We start from the raw sequence: 20,382 nt of genomic DNA, 5'->3' as shown, positions 1-20,382 counted from the left end.
CCACCCCTTGCAGCATTGGCAAGGGTGCAGTTGGTACCTGGGGTCCCATCTCTCCTGTAAGCTGAGTCTGAAGCCAGCAGGGAGAAACTAGCTCTCCTGCTCCATGTGGGGCTGATTTTTTGCTGAACTGCCTCTTGTGTCCTGTCCACCTCCTCTTGCAGGCTGGAATGAGCTGCTCATTGCCTCTTTCTCCCATCGCTCTGTGTCAGTGCAAGACGGTATCCTTCTGGCCACGGGCTTGCATGTGCACCGCAGCAGCGCTCACAGTGCTGGTGTGGGCTCCATCTTTGACAGGTATGTGGCCTCTTTCTGTCATCCCCTAGCAGTGGCGGCCAGGCTGGCTCTGTCTTTCCCCTCTGGATGGGAAACATGTCCTTAGTGAGAACTAGAGCAAGCCCATGGTGATTTGGGGCAGAACTAGCTTAGAATGAGGAGGAGAGACTTGACTGGCTTAAAAACCAAGAACGGGGTGAAGGCACCTTGGAAAGGGATTTGTAGCTGCAGAAGCAGATCTTTGGTTGGGTGTGCAGGGGAGGAATGCTTCTTTGCCTTCTCTCAAGAGTAGTCAGCTGTAACTGGATCTAGAGCTAATACTGATCAGCAAGAGCTTTAGCTGGCAAAGCCTTAAACCCCAACTTGCTCATATGACAACTGCACATGTACTGTCCATGCCATGCCTGCTCCCTGCCTGGCATGTGCAAGGACAGTGCCCATGTTTTGCACGGTGAAATGCGGAGAAAAACCCATGTGGTTTTCCTCAAGTGAGGGCAAATTGCTCTCCATAGTCTAAACAGCACAGAAACTGTGTGCTGAGCAAAGTGAGAATGGGAGCGAGTTTGATGCTCAGGTCCCTGGATGCTGCTGATACACATGTAGAAGAGCAGTGTGTGGCATGGCTGTCCCTCAAAGCTGCCTCTTCCTGCAGAGAGGAATTGGGGTATTCCCAGTGCTTGTCCCAGATGTTTTTCAACCTCCAGCCTTGCTGTCTGTACCTGTCTCTGATTGTCTGCCCACCCATGTCCCCCACATGCAGAGTTTTGACAGAGCTGGTGTCCAAAATGAAAGACATGCAGATGGATAAGTCGGAGCTGGGGTGCCTGCGAGCCATTGTCCTGTTTAACCCAGGTAAGTCTGAGGCCTGGGGCAGTCCCAGGTGACACGTGTGCCCTCTGGGCCACAGCAGGTCACAGGCAAGAGGGCTGTGGCAGTGAGCATTAGGACTGCAGGCAGATTTGTCCCAGCCCCTGGGTGCCTGATTAAAGAGAGCCCAGGTCCTCTCCCGCCCGTGCATGCAGTCACGCTGCTGGCAGTGGAAAGGTCCCCTCTGCAGTGATTTTTTTTCCCTACCCATATTCTCTCCCTCGTCCAGATGCCAAGGGTTTGTCCAGCCCCTCAGAAGTGGAGTCGCTGAGGGAGAAGGTCTATGCCACACTGGAAGCCTACACGAAGCAGAAGTACCCGGAGCAGCCAGGGCGGTGAGTGTCCCCAGGCAAGGCAGGCAGCTCAGAGCAGCACAATACCCACCCTGGAAAGAGGAGCCTGAGGCAGGGGTGTCTGTTCTAGCTCTGCCTGAGCCACCCTCAAAGCCAGGGCAGGACACCAGCCAAAACTGCCTGAGCAGCCCAGCTCCTGCAGCACTGTCCTCTCAGCCTTTAGGGTGCCGGCGAGATGCAATTTTCTTGCTTTTCAAATCCAATCCTACCCTCTGCTGGTCGAGCTCTCAAAACGCTGGATCCATCCCCATCGCCACCAGCCGAGCGACGCACCCACAGCATCTTCTGCTATTTTTGGCTCTAGATGTGAGCGCAGAACGCTGCAAGCGGGACTTGGGGAGGGGGAGGCAGGCTGCCAGCTGCACCCCCCCTGCAGCTGCGCCTCAAAACAGGAGGCAGGGGTTGGCAGAGGCAGTGCCGAGGGGTTGCGGACCCTCTCAGGAGGCTGGGGATTTTTGAAGGCGGTTGCAAGAAGGATTTAAATGGCACCATGGACATGTAAGTCACTAGTTTCAAGTCGTGGAGAGAGAATCTGGACTTTTTTTTTTTTTTTTTTTGAGGTTTTAAAAATGCTAAATTCTGTTTTGAAGAGAGACATATTCCTTCCGCACATGCAAAGAGAAATGCTTATTTTGAAAGCATAGGGGAATCTAAGGCAGAGAACTCCCGAAGGCATTTTGGGGGAGAATTGGGGTTCTGCTCTCCCAAGCACCTGGCGCAGGCTTGGAAACACGTGGGAGGGGGCAGCCAGTGCCTCCCGCATGCCTCTGACTCTGCTCTCTTCCAGGTTTGCCAAACTCCTCCTGCGCCTGCCGGCGCTGCGGTCCATCGGGCTGAAGTGCCTGGAGCACCTCTTCTTCTTTAAACTGATCGGGGACACCCCCATTGACACCTTCCTCATGGAGATGCTGGAGACACCCCTGCAGGTCACTTGAGGGTCTGGCTCCTCTCTGGCCAGACCCTGGCCCCCCGTGCCCCTGCACAGCCTCCTACCCCTCTGCTCTGAGCCTGCAAGAGCTCGAGAGATGTCCTCCACCCTCCGCTCCTCCTTGGTGGGATTGTCGTGTTTTGTACAGCTGTAAATCACCCCCTCTAACCCTCCCCTCCCTGGCCTGGCTGTGGGGGGTCACAGATCCTCTGACCAGCTAACCATTCCCCTGCCCCCCTGTACAGATAATTGCTTTAAATTATTTTTTCACTCTCAATAAAAGCCAACAAAACAAATAAAAGAATATGAGAGGCACTGATTGGAGCTGGCAGAGCCGTGTCCTCTTTTGCTGCGGTCACATGTCTGGCTTGGGATGGGGCTGAGGGACACCCTCCTGAGACTTTTGGGCAGGAACATCACTCGGGATATCACTGCTTGTGCTGATGGGCACAGTCCTCTGGCCAAGAGAGGACGGGTATTTTTGCTCCTTGCTCCTGCTAAGGAAAGACCTGGAGAAACTTGCTGCTTTGAATAGGAACATTTCGTTCCACCATCTTAAAAAGAAACTCTTGGACTTTGAGTTCTTTGAATTTTTAAAGTAATTTAAAAAGTGACTTTTTAATGTGCTTTTTATTTTCTGAGCTAGTCTAGCCAGTGAGGGAAGAACCAAAGTGCTTCATTTTGGTCCAGATGGAGTATTTTGGGGTGACCCAAGCCTGGTGTGCTCATGGATAATTTTCATTTTTCTGAAGCTTCATGGATCCTGTTCTCAGGCTTCATTTTTTTTTTTCTCTCTGTATTTTTGCACTGGAAACAGGCTCTTCAACCCCAAATTTATAATCTCATACCTCCATAAGTGGAACTTGCAGAGAGGGAAAGCACAAGACATTCTAACAAACCTGCCTCAAAGGTCTGCTTGGTCTTTCCCCTGCTCAAATGGCACTGCTGGAGCTTCCCATTGCAACTGAGCTAACCAGAGTCAAATGAGTTAAAGACATTAATTTGTTCAATATGCGGAGCTTATCCTGGTGGGAAAATGTCCTCCCAGGAACCCAGCAAAACTGTCTGTATTATTATTCATAAAACAGGTGTAGTGTTAAGTGATCTGCCCCTTCTGACCCTCTCAGCAGACAGTGCGGTGAGATGCAGCCGTGCCTCGTCTGTCCGCGTGACAGATTGCAACGCTGCCGCTCGGCGACTCGGGGAAGTTCGAGGGAAAAGAGTAGTGACAACAGGAAAGAAAGAAGGATAAAAATGAAACATTTTGTTAAAACTCCCACACGGGGACATGATTTATTCTCCAGTATTTCATTGTGAGAAGGAAAAAGAGAATCAAAAGAGCAGGAAAAAGAAACAAAACCCCCAGATTATGAAAACTCTGATTTTTTTAATTTTCTTTTTTTTTCTGGTGACACTGAAAAAACAAGGAGAATTTCAAAAGAGGTGAAAAGCGCTGGCCAAGAGGATATTTTTAATTGAAAATTATTTTCCATTAAAAGGCAAGTGTTTAAAGACAGAAAATATTCAACCTGCTCATTGTCCTTTGCTAGAGTTCGAGACACTGCCTGCAGACTGGTCTGGGATGATACCCACACCATGCTGCTGGTTAGACAAAGCAAGAGGTTACCTCCAGCCTCGGCTGCTACAGGCTTCCCCCTCTGAGCTGTGGGCTTCTAAGAGCTGGTCCCCAGCTAGCTGGGTTGGGTTTCTTTTCTGATTATAAAGCCCTGAGTTTCTCTTGACCTCCTTGCTCTCAGGTTTGATGGTTTAAATCAAGGAGGTTGCATTAGCAGGCTTAGCGAGAGAAGGACTGCAGGAGCTGATGCCGCTGTCTGAAGATAGACCATGTGGTATTAATGGCTTTTTGCTGAAATATATAGAGGAAAACTTGATGGTCCTCATGCTTGCAGCAGACCTCTTGCTAAGATGGTGTCCGAGTGCTATTTTGGAGTGCTGCAGGACTTAGCGGTAACTCGGAGTGTGCTTTGGCTCTGGGGTGAGCTGCTGCAGCACAGAGGGCTGAGCCAGCTGGAGAGGGCAGGACGGTTCCACAGCAATAGTGCTGTCTCTTTCAGAAGCTCACAGGCTGTCCTCAGCGTACAGTTGCAGCTGTGATCATAAGCGTTTACATGGAGCTGTAAGGTTGGCGTTTAATTTGGTCAAGACATCCAAAAGCGCTCTGGGCCATGCTCAGCCCTCTCTGATGGGGTTTAATGTAGACAGCATGGTGCCGCTTGATGGCTTAATTTGAGTCCACAATGAGGGATTCAGAGTCCCTGATACTTCACAGTGGCAGAACAGCTCAATACAGGGGCAACAGAGAAAAATAAACTGGGCAGAAGAGTGGGATCCAGTGTGTAGCCCAGGTGGCCCTGCATGTGCCACTGCAGTCAGGGCAAGTAGAGCTTGCTAAGTCCCATGAGCGATTCACCGCGACTGTCTGGATGCTGATCTCAGTCCGCTGCCTGTGAGCAAATCGAGACCACTGCCTTGAAGTTGGAAGTGATGGGATACAATAACCGAGACTGGGGCAGGAAATCTCAAAGCGGATGTTTGTGGCTCCTGGATACCCCTACTCTTGGCAGTCTTCCTCAAGACGCTGGGTAAAGGTGGTCTCTGGGTTCTGGGCCACAAGGTCTCCAGGTTGCACTTCAAGCTGGGCTTGTCCTCTTTCTCCAGATGACTAGTGGGTTTTTTGAAAATTTTGTGTGCTTGATCATCTGCTTAATGCATAGCCCACCACACACTCCCCCACCCTGTGTCTGGTAGGGCAGTGAGACCATGAGACACAGAGTATGGCGCTCTCTGTAATCATTGAGAACCTGAGGTTTGATGTAATCTCCTGAATTTGGTCCTAACCCTCAGATTCCTCATTCATGTTGTGGGCTTCTCTACAACGGTGTCAAAACGCTGCCCAAAGAGCAGTGCTTCCCCTAGCCTTGCAAAACGTGGTGGGGAGTCTCTATGGACACCCTGAGGAGCAAATCCCACAGCAGTTAGTAATAACTTAATGGTATGGTTTTCCTTCAGGATGAATTGCTGCAGAACAGCAGCTTGGCATGGCTGGAGCTTACCCAATCTGCAGCCCTGTGAAAACCTCATTTTTATAAAACAGTAGCAATTGCAATCATGGATAAGCCAAAGAAAATTTCTGTCCTTGCACATACATTCAGCCCCAGCTTGTGTGGGGTTGTAGCTGCACAAAGAATTCATAAATAGCACTGAAGAACTCAAAAAATCAAGAAATACCGAAGTTTAAGTCCCTTCCAATGTGGTCATTTTTCCTTGCAGACATATGTCATGATGGCGCCTCCACAATTCAGGCATAACAGGGTCCAGCTACCCACCCTTCCTACTGAAACCTGGCTCCTCCTATCTCCTGAATTTTGCTCTTGCTGGATTCCAGTTGCTGGGTCTTGCCACCACTTCGTCTGAAGATCCAGTCATTGGTTTCCCCATGATAAACCCTCCTAGCCTCAGATTAAGCTCTGACATTTTTTCTTTTGCTCTAGGAATAATAAATAACAGGCTCTGGGAATGACTGGCCCAAGGCAAAGTGTCATATTCTCTTTCCTACCACGCATCGCATCTCATGAGCTTTCTGAACTGGCAGCAGGTCCCCCCACCATGGACAAGCTTTATTTTAGTGCACAGGCCAAATGTTTCAACACATTTGTTAATTCTGAGCTGCTCACTCTGTAGTGCACCATGGGGGGGACTTTGAAAAATAGCGGGTTTAGCCACTTACAATGAGGACCTTGGAAAATTAAAAAACCCTTAATCTCCTCTGCTTGCGCTAAGCTGGAGTTGTTTCTCACTCAGAAATCAAGCAGGTGTGTTTTCCTGCCCTGTCTTTGTTTGGGTTCTGTAATGGCTGCTTCAGTTTCTGCTGAAGTTCAACAGCAGTGGTTCTGGATTGGGAATAGAAGAAAATAAACCCCAAGCTATAAAGGTTTGAGCTGGTTTGCATTCAGTTCCGCTCTGGGCTCCCTGCTGAATTTAGTGATTCAAGGGCATGTCCTATAGGCCTGGGATGACTTTCAGACCCCGACGGTGTGACTCTGAACTGAGTGCCACCACCACTGTTTTTTTGTTGAGGACCTCTTGTCTGGGCTGGGCCCTGGACTGCCTTCACCATCACACCTGAGCTCCCCTGAGATGCTCTCTTTGCTGCCTGGCTTCTCTGCTCATCCCCTTTCTGTCCCTCCCAGCTCTCCGCTGTCCCATCAAAGGCCCAGGTGGGAAGCTGGGGAGGCTGTGCTGGCTTGGTACCTCCTGGAGCACCAGAGGGCACAGGGAGGAGGAAGAGGAGGAAAGACACTAATGAGGAGGTACGTGGCGCTCCCCAGAGCTGATAGTGGCAGTGGGAAGCAGCGTGTGTATCTTCTTTCAGGGGATGATGGCTTTTATTTCATGGCAGAGTAGATGTGGTGGAAAGCATGATACAAAGACAGAGAAACCCTGATAAATCCCCAGGTGTTTGTCAGCATTAGTGGACAAGGACCAACCTACACCTAGACAAGGCCAGTGCTGCCATCCCATACCTCTCTCATCTCTCTCCCTGTGCCCTCTGGGCAATTAGCTGTACCTGAGACAGGCTTGGTTGGGGGGATTCCAGTGGTAAAGGGAGAGGATTTTGTCACTCCAGGGATATTTAACAGCATTGTGGCTGTGGGCTGGTTTCTGGCTTGCCTGTCCACCAGGGCTGATCAGCCCAGCTGGGTGTGCAGCAGCTGATGCCTATAAAGGGCTGTGAGGGTGGCAAAAAGGAGAAGGTGGTGTGTTCTTTATAGGGGTAAGTGGTATAGAGGGATGTCTCTGGGTGGTGGGCAGGGCTTTGTCTTCTGGGTTGAGCTGGCTTCAGGCATTAAAGGCACTGTGATGGTGCTGGCTGGGTGGCCCAGTGACTCCTGTCCCAAGGGAGGTGGCTGGAGCGCATGTAGGGAAGCACAACTCAAACCCACCCTCTTCCTTGGTCTCCTGTGGGCCTGCTTCTGGGCCTCCCTGATCCTCCATGGTTCTGCGTCTGCTTTGCTGGGCAGAGTTAAGGTGATATTGGAGGAGGGATCTGGCTCCCTGCTGTCTGGAGCTATGTCTGTTGCTGTGACTGTGGCTACCCACTCTTGGAGCCGAGTGCTGTTGATGTCCTTCCAGCAGTGAGCGGTGGGGGCCTGCTGGTCCACTCAAGCTCCTTGGCACAAAACATGAGAGCTGGGCAACCCCAATGGGGAGATGGCTGGGGGAGATATGCAGCCCTTCTTCCAATGCTGTGGGCTTGTTAATTTGGTAGGCAGCTTCTGTTTAATGCTGTTTTTCTCAGACGACCCAGTTTATGTAACACTTGGCTGTCTGCAGACCCTACAGTTAGAAGGAGAAAGCCTAGTCCTGCTTCTCCTCTGGTTTAATTCTCTTCAGCTGCTGACGCTGTGGGCTGCTGCACCTAATTCAGCCCTGGGTGAGCTAATCATGGAAACCCTGGCCTTCAGAGGCTGCAGTGAGCTGGCTGAAATACTCCCCCCAATCTTTTGTAGGGCCATTGCCCAAGGTGAAAGTGTGCTTTGGGAGTGAGGGGGTTTGGAGCGTGTTTCTTGCATATTTTACTGGTTCACCTGGTGACCATCCTTTGCAGGAGACCGGGTGTGCTCCAGTACCTGTCATCTGTGTGGGAGCTGGTGGATGTGTGTAAATCACAGGCAGCAACACCCTGCTGCAGCCCCCTTGGCATTACGCACGGGACCCATCCCTCAAGCCTGATGCTTCATAGACTGAGCTGGGAGTTGTGCACGAGAACTGCAAGGTAAGGCATCTCTAGATCCCTCCTTGCCTGGAGAGGAAGAGGAGGGGGAACACCACAGGGTGATAACATCCAGGGGGGAATGACTTCCCTCCCAGCTGTTCCTGCATCTCTGATCGGACTAAATCGGATGGGTGGTCTGAGTATATAAGCAAGGTGCTCTGTACAGGGCCACAGTTTTTAGCAGTGCTGAAGGATGGCATTCTCACCCCGTGGGGTTGACCCCTGGCTGTGTAAGGGAAATCTACTGCCCTGCACAGCTCTGCAGCTGTGGTGGGTTGGGATGGGATGGCTGTGCTAGTTTGCACAGGAAGAGCAGCACGTGGTGCCTGGAGCCCCTGGTCATGCTGCAGTCCTTGCTGGGCTGGTGTCTTTGCAATGGGACTCCAGTAGATCTGGCTACCCAGAAACTTGGCTGGAGCTGCTCAGAAACCTTCAGGAGAGACAAAGAGCCCAGTGCCTCCCTGCTGCAGCTCAGCCTTCCTGGATGTGAGGGATCGGAGCTGTTCCACGCTGACCTGCGTGATGGTACCGATGCCTTCATGCCCAAGCTCCCAGTGTAGTTATATTGGGATACAGTGGGGCCATCCCAGGACCCCGTTTCCCTCCCCTATGGGATTTTGGCACGGTGATGATCCACCCATGCTAACCTGGGGCCTCTCTCCTTCCTACGAACTCCCAAAGGACATGACCTTGGTCCCTGCATCACCCACGTCATTTGGGCGTGGGGAACGCTTGGTGACGAGGATGCCCCACGGAGAGGCTGGGAGCACTCCCTGCCCCTGGTGCCAAGGTCACCGGTGAACGCAGGAGGTGAGGCTCCTAAAACCCTCCCGTCTTCCAGGAGCCTGGAGTGGGTCCCTCGCAGCTCTGCAGCCGTTCCCCCGCCCCCCTTCCCAGCCGGCGAGGGGGGACCCAGCCCTCCTCCGTGCCGGTGGAAGCCGCGGCCCCGCTGCCCAGGCCGCTCCGGCAGCGGCAGGTACGCGGCCGTGGCTCCGGGCCTTGCGGGGCCCGTGAAATTCCCCGAAAAATAGCGATTCCCACCCCCCCCGCCGCCCCCATGCAGGAGAAAAGGGGAGAGCCGGGCGGGACGGGAAATCGCCGGGGCTGCGGGAAGGCTCCAAGTTTCAGCTTCCCCGGTCGGGCGGGATCTTTCCTCCGGGGGTTTCCCCTCCCCGAAACCGATGCGGTTTGGCGGAGCCGGAGCGGCGCTTCCCCGGGGCCGCCTCCCCCTGCGGCTCCGCGGTACCGGCGCCCGTAGCGGACCGGGCCCTGCTCGGCGCCAGCGATTACCGGCGACGAGCCCTCCGGGACAGCTCTCCGGCTTTGGTGGTGGTGTTTTGGTTTGGGTTGTTTTGGGTTTTTTGTTTTTCCCCTCCCTTCCCAGCGCTCATTTTCCTTAAATACTGGGGAGCGAGGCGCCCGGGGCGATGCGCAGCGCCGGGGAGCGCATCCCGCCCCGGCCGCTGCCTCCCCCGAGCTGGAGACCGGCTTTCCCCCAAAAAAACTCCCGGCCTGAGCTTCTCCTGGAAGGGGGAGCTGATTTCCAGCCGGTTTCACTACCGGGAGAGCCGCGGTGGCGGGGCACCACCCTCCACCTTGTTTGGTTTTTTTGTTGTTGTTTGTTTGTGGTTTGTTTTTTTTTTTTTTCCTTGTCTTCTTTTTGGCTTGCTTTCGAAGAAAAGAAGAAAAAAAAAAAAAAAAACCACAACAACCAGGGAGCGGAGCCGGGGCTGCCCGGCCGTGCCCCCCGGAGCCGGGAAGGGCCGCCGGCCCCTCGAGGCGTGGCGGGGCCGGTGCCTGTAGCCAGGCAGGAGAGCGGGGAGGAAACTTATTTCGAGTGGGGTGGAGAGGGGAGGGCAGGGGGTGGGGGTCGGGCAGGGAGGTATCAGCTCCAGGAAATGTGCCTTGGCAGCAGTCGGACGGGCGCTTCCCCGCAGGTTGGTGCGCTCCGCTCCGGAGCCGTCCGGGACGCCGCGGTTCTCTCCCCGCCCGGGGCAGCTCCGGCGGCGGGGAACCCGGGGGAGGTCAGCCCGGGGAGGCAGAGGAGCCGCCGCAGGACCCCCCCGGAGCGGTGGCTGCGGACGCTTGTCCCGCCGGTTCCCCGCAAGAAGGCGTCGCCCGGGCCGCCCCAGGTAAGCGGCCGAGCCCCGCCGACGGCAGCCCCGCATCCTCCCGTCCCGCTGCCGCGGGGGGCCCCGGCCGCGTCGCCACGTCGGGGCCGCGGGGCTGGTGGGGGGGGGGGGACACGCTGGGAGCCCCCCACAGACACCCCGGGGCAGCGGCTGCGAAGCCGAAGCAGGGGGTCCGGGGTGGGGGGGTGTTCCCTGCTCGGCGGCAGGGAGGGAGGAGGGGAGCCGGGCGCCCCGGGAGCGGGCGGGCAGCCGGGGCGGGGAAGCCCCGGGCGGGGGGGGGCCGGCGGCCGGGCTGAGCGCGGCGTGTCCGGGCTGTCTTTGGCAGGCGGGCGGCGCGGCCCCCTCGCCCGGTCCGGCTCCCCACCATGCTGGACGGGCTGAAGATGGAGGAGAGTTTGCAGAGCGCCCTGGACCCCGCGGCCCCCTTCTCCTCCCTGCTGGGTAAGTCGGGGCACCCCGCTTGCCCTCCCGGGGACACCCACCACCCCTCAGGGTGGGGCACGGCCGGGCTGGCCCCCAGCGATGGGCACAGGGGGTTTGGGGGGGCCCGGGGGCAGCTTTTCTCCCGGCTCGTTCCTGCCCGGCGCCGCGCCGCTCCCTTCGGCCGGGGAGCGCCCCCGGCGCCCGCCTTCCCCGCTCCCGTTTCGTTCCGCGATCGCATTCACTTGTGCGTGCCCCCCCCCACCCGCCCCGAGCGCAACGAAGGCCTTTCCTTCGTTATCGAACGGTAAAAAATTTATTTTAATTTTTTTTCCTTCGTTTTAATACCGGTTGCGAGCAATCGCCCTCTTTCCGACCCGCGGCTCTGCCGCCGCCTTTCCAAGAGGAACGAAATTGGGGGCGATGTCCTGCCCCCGGAGCTCCCCTATGGCACAGGTGCCCCCCGAATCCCGGCGCAGCGCCCCGCACACCCCCGGCCCCTCCAACCTACATGGGGAAAGCGAGAGCAGTGGGATCCTCTGTCCATCCCTTGGCCGGTCCCGTCTCCCCATCCACGTCTCCCTCCACCCACCCCTGCCCCCGGGTCCTTTCCCGCAGGCAGAGCCGCGACCCCCAAGTCGGTGTGCGAAGGGTGCCAGCAAGTTATTTCGGACCGGTTCCTGCTGCGCTTGAACGACAGCCTGTGGCATGAGCAGTGCGTCCAGTGCGCGTCCTGCAAGGAGCCCCTGCAGACCACCTGCTTCTACCGCGACAAGAAGCTCTACTGCAAGCTGGACTACGAGAAGTAAGTGTCCTCCTGACCCTGCGGTGAGCCCCCCCCTCACTCCACTCCCACCTCCCGCAAAGCCCCGGTACCCTGCCAAAAACACGGAGGGTCGGGGGGCTTGGCATCCCCCCGCAGCTCCCTGCTTCCCTTGCCCCGTGTGTCCCAAAAGGCATCAGCCTTACGGTTGCTGCGTGGCGAGTTGCGCTTCTTCCCCGCAGCCTTGTCGCACCCCGGTTCTCCCCTTTGTAGAGGGGTTTTGTTGTGCTCGGCTTGCGCCTTGGGAATTTAGGAGCCTTTTGCTGGGAGCCTGCGAGACCCCTGGTAACCCCGGGGCCGTGGAGGGATGGGGCCAAGCGTTTTCCTGTCTCCTCTAGCTTTATTTTCCTACTGAGCGTCTGCAAGAGGAATGTTATATCCTCCCTGACCTGGTCCTCGATGGGGCTATTTTCCTAATGTTCCCACAGGCAGGGCAATGCTATTGCTCCCCCTGCTTGGACAGGGAAACTGAGGCACTCGGCAGGGACCAGGGAAGGCCCCGCTGAATTCGGAGCGTTTGCAATCGCACGCCGGAGGCTTTGCCTGTGCTTGGGGCTGTGACAGAGCAGGAAATCTGAACGTAGGTGGTTAAAGCTTCCAGCCCTGATGCTTCCCCTTTGGCAAGTGTGGGGCTTGGGGGGGAAAGACAATGAGAAAATTGTTTTTCTTTTTTTAAAGAAAAACCTTTCCAGTGGGAATGGGGAGAAGGCTGTTGAGTCTTTCCTCTCCTGCAGCTGCTTTCGTTTTTTCCTGCTCATCCCACTCTTGCCGTCCCTGCCGGACTCTACTCCCTGGCTGGCTTTTGGAGCCGTTAAATTTGTGTTGCCTCCGGGCTGGTTGTTTCTTGAGGACGGTGTAGATGGGGGGGACGGATCCCTCGCTATGGCGATAGCATGGCTGCTGGAGCCCCGCGATTTAATTCCCAGGTCGCCGTTATATGAAAAAAACGGCCGTCGGCAATGCTCTTGTCCCGGCCTTCGGTGGGTTGGCAAGCATGCCGGGGGCTAGCCCTGCTCCGGGCCTTTTTAAAGTTTTTTTTTCTTTATGTCCCGTATTGTGGGTCTGAGTTTAATCACTATGGATACAAGGCAAATTGAAAGCAGAATTTGTGCGCGTGACCTTGTTTTCAAATGTTTACGAAAGAGCGGAAGAATTAGCTGCCGCGAGAGTGGAAAGGAGAGAGCTGCCTTATGGGCTTTTTATTTTTTAGGCAAAAATTTGTTGAGATTGGGTGCACTGCTTGTTTGTCCATAAAAATTTGGCTACTGATTACCATATGTTTCCAACGCATTTTAATTCGCATTTTCTGCTTTATCAGTGCCTCCGTTCGGAGCGTTAAGGGGAAATTGGGGTGAATATTACCGCAGAAATGCCTTTCCAGCTTGCAGCACATGTGGGTTTTACTCTCTGAGCATTTAACTGCAGCTTCTGAGCTCTGGAAGCTGCCTCCAACCTGAAACCCTCCTCCTATGCCTCTTGGCCGTGAAAGAAATTGGTGCCGCCGTTGGCTTCTTGCTGTGCCCATCTCGCTGTCGGGATGGACAAGGGTGATGGCAGAGAAAAAAAAAACCAAAAAACAAACGAAAAGTCACAAATATTTCCTAGGCTCTGGCAGTGGCACTATTTATCCTGGTTATTTCCCAGCTGCGTTTGCGTTGGTGACTTTTGCCTGAGCTGGGGAGCGGGCTCTGCGGCAGACGCTTTCCCCGAGGTGTGATGGTTTTAGCCCTGAACCGCTACCGCCTCTTCCCCTCCTGCACCCACCTGCCCCTTGCTATCACATTGTTGTCCCCTTGAATTTTATTTTTTTTTTTTTTGGCATGGGGCTGCAGGCCTATGTCCCTGCTCCTCCATCACCCTGGCAGGGCTCTCTGCCATGCCGCCGCTGTGACCCCTTACCTGGGCACAGCGAGGATGCAGAGCAGAGCCCCAAGAGCTGTTCCCTTTGGGCTCTGCTGAGCTTTACACATGGCTCTGTATTTAACAAAAACCCCTCTTTCTTTGCCCAAACTGCCTGTCCTGTCTCCAGGCTGAGCGTTTTCCCCGGGTGCAGGAACACTGTGCTTGCCTCCGCTGCCGTGCCGATGCTGATATCGGGGCTTTCAGTGCGAAACACACAGGGGAAGAGCTGCTGCTCTTGGACTGAGCTAATTATCTCGAGCCGATAGCTGGTTAATTATCGCGGGTGACTGACACTCCTTGCGCAGCGTGATGGTGTAAAGCGGCCGATCCTCCCTGCGGCATCGGTGGTCGCGCCAGCAGAGCTGGGCTCCGTCGGCCTCTCTGTCGGCACGGAGGACTGGGCTGTCGACGTGTGAAACATCAGTGCTGCGGGTGTCGGGGAAGAGGCTGGGATCCTACCTGCCAGTGTCGTGGTGTTGGTGTTTTTGTGTAGTGTGTGGTTTTTTTTGGGTTTTTTTTTTTTTTTTTATTGGAAGAAGGGATTTCTTTTCCAGATGGTGACTGTTGGGATGTTTTACCAGAGATGAGCAGGTGCAATATTTTCTGACACGTATCTTTGCTCTCTGTTTGAGCTCCATTTATAACAAGGCTGCAGAGGGTTAATGATAGAGCGTGAGACGGCAGAGTTATGCCTTTAGTTATAAATACACCCATGGAAAGTGTTACGGACGGTTTTAAGCAAGCATCTGACTTGCCGGACTCTAGAAATTGAGGAATCATTTATTAAAACACATGTTTTGCATTTCTTTGTCTTTCATAAAGAGGAAGACCTTGGGAGAGGACCTGGAGAGCAACGGATTAAAGACCAGGGATGCTGGGCCAGGTCTTGGCATCAATTTGGGGTGCCCAGAGCTGCGGCTTGGGACCCATGGGCAGTTTGGACAGCGGTGCTGGCCAGGCACTTGGGGGGCTGGGGGGTCACTCTTGGACCAGTTTCCCCAGCGCTGGCGGGGACAGCTTCTGGGGAGAGACCTCTCGAGCCCGTGCCCCTGGGACAGCATCTATTTGGGGCAGAGGACGTTCGTTACAGAACATCCCGAATCCCGCGGCAGCCCCCGGCGCTTGTCCAAACCTGATAAGTCTCAACTATGACAAGGTTCAGGCTTCGCCCTGGCCAGCTCCCCGACTGCAGAGCGGCCCTGGGAACGCACCCCGGCTGCGGGGCCCCCGTGTTGGTGACCAGGGGGATGAGCTTTTTGTGGTGGCAGATTTGAGGTGGGGGGGGAATGTCAAACCTGGCCGTAAGTGGGGAGGTGTGCTGGAAGTGATGGGCTGCTTTGGAGGCTTAAAATCCATGTGAGGATGGGAATGGCTGAGCCCCACTTGCCCAGGGGTGTTTCATGGTGGGTTTGCACAGGCCAAGGCAGAGCCAGAGCCGTAGGGAGGACCTGGAGCTGCGGGGATATCCCCATCCCCAAGCCCCACCGTGGGTAATGCCGGCGGCACGCAGAAACCCCTCCGGCCGGCTGTGGGGGCCGGGAGCCCTGACAGCGGTGCGGTCGTGACGGGGGGCGCAGCTGGGGAGCGTGGCGACGGCGGGACGGCTTGGCACGTCCCCAGCCGCGGCGCAGAGCCCCGGCCCCAGCCCCGGCTGGCAGGAGCAGATGGCCAGCACATCTCGGAGCAGGCCTGGCATGTGGGCGCCGGCAGCGGAGGGGCGGCCGCGGCCCCCGAGCCACCGCCGTCGTGCCGGGCTCCCCGGCCGAGGGAGGCAGTTGTGTGATGCTCGCCCTGTCTTCGCACGGCTTGACGGCTCTGTGCCGTTGCCAGCTTTTGCGCCGTTGCAAAGCTCCTCCGGCTTGGCTCTGAAATCCCCTGCTCCTGGAGTCGTGGGGTTGTGTGGGTGCCGTCTCTGTGAATTAAAACGAGGAGGCGCATCTGGCTGTGAAGGAAAAAAAATAAAATCCTTCTAAGCTCCGAACATGCACAAAAGAAAACACATGTGAAGAAACCTATTGGTGTTGGGTTTTAAAATCACACCCAGCATCTTCATATGGGGGATGAGCCTGAATCCCCAGCAGCGTGGTCCCAGCAGACTGCGGCTGGCTCTGCCCAGGGGGAAGGTGGGATCTGCCCGGCTCAGAGCAGCACGGCCTCCTCTCACCCGCTGGAGGCTCGTCTGGCAGCTGCCGCCGTGGAGGAGAGAGGGGGAAGAGGTTTGAAGCATGGTGGCTGTTTATCTTGCTTAACGTGGGTAATGAATGTAATTGCGCAATTAGCTGCAAACCCTGGCGCTGCTTCCCCAGCCCGGAAGGGTTGTGAGGGGGATAATCCCAAACGGATTGAATGAATAAGGTGATGCTGATGCTGAATGCTTTAAGGCAGCCCACTGGCCGGAGATTTCCTATGGTCTGGGGGGTTTGTGCTGGCAATTCAGAGTCCTTTGCCTTCTTTCGCCTGGAGAAATGGGACTTTTTGCTGCTCTTGTGGCTGATGGGAGAGAACGGTCCCTCCAGAGAGCCACAGGTCAGCCCAGCTACAGTGCAACATGCGCTCCGGAGGTCCTTTTCCCTTCTTGTAGGGCATCCTATGGAGAGGATGGTGCTAACTTGGGTTTCTCCAGCTGGCCAGGCACTGGAGACGGCCAGGCTGGCCTGGATGGCGTTGCAAAGCACATGGCAGCTCTTAGGCATGATGTCCCTCTCACCGGTCTCTCTTTTCCCATTCCTCAATCTTCTAGCACTTCCTATCCTTTTTGCCTGCTCTCCAACCCCACCCAGCACCTTGTCTCCCGTAGCAAACCCTTCTCTGTCCTCATCCCCTTTCCCACGGCTCCCGGAGGAAATGTGCCGACTCTTTGTGGGCTGGGATGAACGTGGCTCTGGAGCAGCTGAATTTGGCCTTATCCCCACCAGGGATGCCGTGGTGGGTATTGCCAGGCTGGGACCAGGCACCGGTCCTTTGTTTTTTGTTAGTAAGTTGCCTTGTTATGCCAGTAGTGGGGGGAAGCAGGGAAGCAGTAGGATGAGGTGATGAGAGAGGCGTTATGGAGGCTGCTGTGGGATCCAAGCTGGAAAAGCGAGGCAAGCAAAATATGCCTTGCCCCCATCTCTGCTGTCTCCCATCCTCCTGTGTGCTGCTTGTGGGGGTCTCTCTTTCCAAAGTGAGTGGAGAGGAGATTTGGCATCTTGCCCCTTCCCCCTGCCCTTAATTAAATTTGTGTCTTACAATTAATGTTTCATAGAAAGGCCAGGAAGGGACTGACGTTCGGCAGCTTGGGAGCGAGGCAGTCGAATATACTCATCATCTGTCCCTCCATGGTGGGGACAGGGGTGGCTGTGGGGTCACCCTTTCTCCTGCTCATTGGCAGTGGGACCCTAGAGGCTGCGGGTTGGTGCTGGCAGACCTGGGACCTGAGCATCCTTGGGATCCTCCGTGGTTTCTGCCATCTTATTTCAGACCTGCAATGATTTTAATTTTTTTTTTTTTCTTTCTTTCTCCCCCCGTGGCACAGCGCTCCCTGATCAGCCCCTGACGGGGCGCTTGGAGCTGGGCAAACTGCTTCAGATCTTTGCAATCCTGATGAAGGCACCGAAAAGAAATCAGCTAGGGAAAGAAAGGGGGGTTTGTTTCAGTTTGATGAGAATTTTGTCTCTACCAGCTGGAGAGACAGCTGGGGTCCTCTCCTGCCCCGGCTCGCCAGCCCTCGCCTCGCCGGTTCTTCACCTGCTCGCAGCCGCCAGGCGCAGGGAGGGATTTTCCGAGCTGTGGATTTAAGAGAGCCCACAATTTGGTTTCTTGCTTGGTCCTTCCTCGGGGAGCTTTCCGGCAGGGTCTAAACCCCATGCTGCGGTCACCCCCAGCCGGTTTCGGAGAGGGTGGTGGTCTCAGATGTTAGCTGTGCCGACGGCTGGCCAGCGTGTGGGCATGATTTGCCTGTAGCCGGGGACGCTGAGCTCCGCTGGCTGCCCCATCCCTGCTGGCAGCAGTGGGGTGGCCTCAATGTACCCAAACCTGCGGCAGTTTCTGACTCTGATCCTGCACGCTTGCCTCGGGGTGTTGGCGGGGGTCCCCGAAACACGCTCTGCCTTGGAGGGGGAGAAGGAGACTTTGGGGATGAGGCTTGGTCTCCTCTTCTACCCACAGGGGTGCAAGTCCTGCTTCTGGCTGTGTGGGGGGAAGAACCCGATGGTTTGAATGAGGTTTGGGTCTGGATTCATGGTTCCCCAATTCTGGTGAACCCCGTGGTGTGCAGCCAAGGAGGGGTACTCAATACATCCCATGTCCCAGCTATTTTTCTTCTCAAGATGCTCTTTGTCCCTTTGTGCTCCATTTTGTGTCTGGCTCCTGCTCTCTGCGGATGCAAACATGGGCTGGGGACGCTGGCACTGGCATGGGGATGGGGGGCCTGGGCTGGAGGACTGTGCCTCTGCCTGTGATTTAACAAAGCATCTCGTCTGTAATAGGAGTAAAGAATAGCTTAAGCAGGGAGAAAATATTTGGATTTTATTAGGGTGAAATACTGGGGTTGACCCAAAATAGTACTTTTTTTTTTCCATAGATGTGTTTTCATGACAAATTTGAATTTCTTGGTGTTTCTAAGAGATTTCAGAAGGGAGAGATGTGGCCAACACCACGCAGGTGTGTGTGTGAAAGCCTATAGCCACAGTTATGCTAGTCTCTAACTTCAATTTTGTTCCTCAATTCTTTTAACCTGGAAGGAATCCTGCCTGGGCAGAAGGAAGCCGGCTGGTCCCCAGGTATCTTCTCCTGGGGCTGTGGGTCCTTGGGGGCAATGGATGCACCCGGGTTGTCTCGTGTGTCTCTGTGAAACCGGCAGGCTTCTCATTGCAGCTCTGTTTGAGGTTTGGTTTTTTGTTGTGGTTTTTTGTTGGCCTTTTTTTGTTTGTTTTTTTTAAGATCATCAAACCTTGGTTGCCCAGGAGAGGGGTTCTGTAATCCCTGGCTTCCCACCCTAAATATTTACAAACAGCCAGATCCCGAAGCTTTTGCGGAAGGTGTGGGGCAGGCTGTGCTGTGCCAGGGCTGTGCTGGCAGCAGGGGCACAGCATTGGGCTGGTGGCACCGGTCTCTGTTTATTTGGGGGGTTTTCTATCAGATGGCTCTGTTTTCTAGTTTATCTGTTTTGCTGGGATCTTATTAACAAAAGACCAATTTCTTCAGCTTGTCAGGGAACCTTCAGGTGCTCCATGTTTTGTAGGCTGGCTATCTGAAAGTGGTGTTTTGTCCCACAAAGATTTGAGTTTTCAGGAAGGTGGTATGTGTGTTTCTCAATACAGAGGTGAAACCATGTTGTGTTCAATGCAAACAATTTATTTTCTCATATTGCACTGTGTGCTTGCATGCACCTACCTGTTTTCAGTAAGAGCGTTTCCCATGCCCATGAATAAGATCCTGTTTTGGGTTCAGGTCTCCTGCATTAGTGCCTCCTCCAGGTATGATGGGCCTTGGTTGTATGCAGGAGAAAGAGCTGAGACTTGGCTCCTTCACCTGTGAAATGGAGCTAGAAATATGAATCCAGCTAAAAAAGGCTTCAATCATCATCATAAGTGCTTTGAGCATCTTGCTAGGCGACTTTGAACACCAAGCATGAATTCTCAGTCTCTCTCCAGATTTGCCTAATTTTTACATCATGCCTCCTTTTGTGTTTTCCACCCTGGGCTACCTTTGACCAAAGGTGACCGAGAGCTTGTGTTGCAGAGATACCAGCTTCTCCCAGGCACGAATCAGTAGGATTAAGGCATGAATCGATAGGAGAAGGCACGAATCGGTAGGAGAACTGCTCTCCTCTGTATCCCAGCACATCCTGGCAAGCAGCGATGTTTCCCCTTGTCCGAGGGTCACTGGGGCTCCATGGCCGCAGATGAAAGGTTCGTCCTGCCCGGAGGCATCCTGCTCTTCCTCAGGGCAAATGCCTCGAAGGGCAGAGCACATTGGAGGAGGCTTCCTTGGCCGGTACTTGTGCTCTGCGAGCCCATCAGGGCTCAGCATTGATCCTTCCCAGCTGTCCCCCTGTCGCCGTCGTCCTCTGTACATTGTCTCTTGCCACTCCCTACCCCTCTCCTTCCCTTGTGGGCTTCATTTCCTAACGCTGCTCTTAGGGAGAGCTTTCTGTCCGTGACAGCGGAACAAATCCCTTTTCACGCGACCATTGCTCCTCAGCCCATTGTCCTCCGCCTCCACCGCCACCGTGCAAAATCTCCCTCCCCAGTACGTCTGTTCCTCTGGAATGATAACCACCATCGCGGTGGGACAGTGAGCCCCCGAAATCCCTCTAGGCAAGGTCCCCTGCCCTGCAAGGGAGCAAAGTGGGGTCTTAAAAGCACAAGAATAGGCAAGGGCGATTCCCGGAGAATCCACCATTTGGATGTGATTCATCTCTTTGGGACGTGTATCCTCTCCTCTGGTTTTGTGCTGCGGAGCTCCTTGGTTGAACCTGGAGCCTGTATGTACTCAGGGGTCCTTCCCTGCCTGGGGCCAGCGGGGCCACATTATAAGTAGATTTTTCACTGTGTAGCATCGCCCAAGGTGACTAAGCAGGAAGAGGGAGGCAGGAATTTTCTCTTTGCTATTGAAAGCTTAGGTAAGCATTTGGCAGGAAAAATTGGGAAAGGGGAGAGAAATAGGTTAAGGGACCTGAAGGCAGTTCTCAGCTGCAGCATTTTTCTTATTTGAAAGAGTCAGTGTTGTCATTTCTTCCCCCCAACTCCCACTGTCGTAAAAACGTAGGGATGCTTTCATTGTCAGAATTTCTGCTCGGCATTTGCTGGCTCTGTTAAGTCTTTATTCCCGGAAAACAGTGTCTTAGCTAAAGAAAATGATCCTAACCTCTGCAGTAATGTATCTAAACAAGAGGAGGGGGAAAT

At 54.7% G+C, this 20,382-nt stretch overlaps 2 protein-coding genes across 5 annotated transcripts in view; both read left to right on the top strand.

Annotated features, from left to right (window-relative positions):
- The window catches only part of RXRG (retinoid X receptor gamma), a 40,783-nt gene extending 38,043 nt beyond the window's left edge, over positions 1 to 2,740 (top strand). For all 4 annotated transcript variants that reach the window (XM_069789798.1, XM_069789800.1, XM_069789799.1 and 1 more), the window contains 4 exons: positions 162 to 294; positions 1,034 to 1,125; positions 1,370 to 1,475; positions 2,281 to 2,740. In XM_069789798.1, coding sequence (XP_069645899.1) covers positions 162 to 294; positions 1,034 to 1,125; positions 1,370 to 1,475; positions 2,281 to 2,428 — 479 coding nt within the window. In that variant the 3' untranslated portion in view covers positions 2,429 to 2,740. The remainder of the gene's footprint in view (positions 1 to 161; positions 295 to 1,033; positions 1,126 to 1,369; positions 1,476 to 2,280) is intronic.
- Positions 2,741 to 10,325: 7,585 nt separating this feature from the next.
- The window catches only part of LMX1A (LIM homeobox transcription factor 1 alpha), a 45,421-nt gene continuing 35,364 nt past the window's right edge, over positions 10,326 to 20,382 (top strand). The window contains exons 1-3 of the mRNA XM_069789797.1: positions 10,326 to 10,350; positions 10,676 to 10,791; positions 11,389 to 11,575. Coding sequence (XP_069645898.1) covers positions 10,716 to 10,791; positions 11,389 to 11,575 — 263 coding nt within the window. The 5' untranslated portion in view covers positions 10,326 to 10,350; positions 10,676 to 10,715. The remainder of the gene's footprint in view (positions 10,351 to 10,675; positions 10,792 to 11,388; positions 11,576 to 20,382) is intronic.

Source organism: Haliaeetus albicilla, chromosome 8 (genome assembly GCF_947461875.1).
Source record: "Haliaeetus albicilla chromosome 8, bHalAlb1.1, whole genome shotgun sequence".
Classification (NCBI taxonomy): domain Eukaryota; kingdom Metazoa; phylum Chordata; class Aves; order Accipitriformes; family Accipitridae; genus Haliaeetus; species Haliaeetus albicilla.
This window is presented reverse-complemented; position numbering and strand designations above follow the sequence as displayed.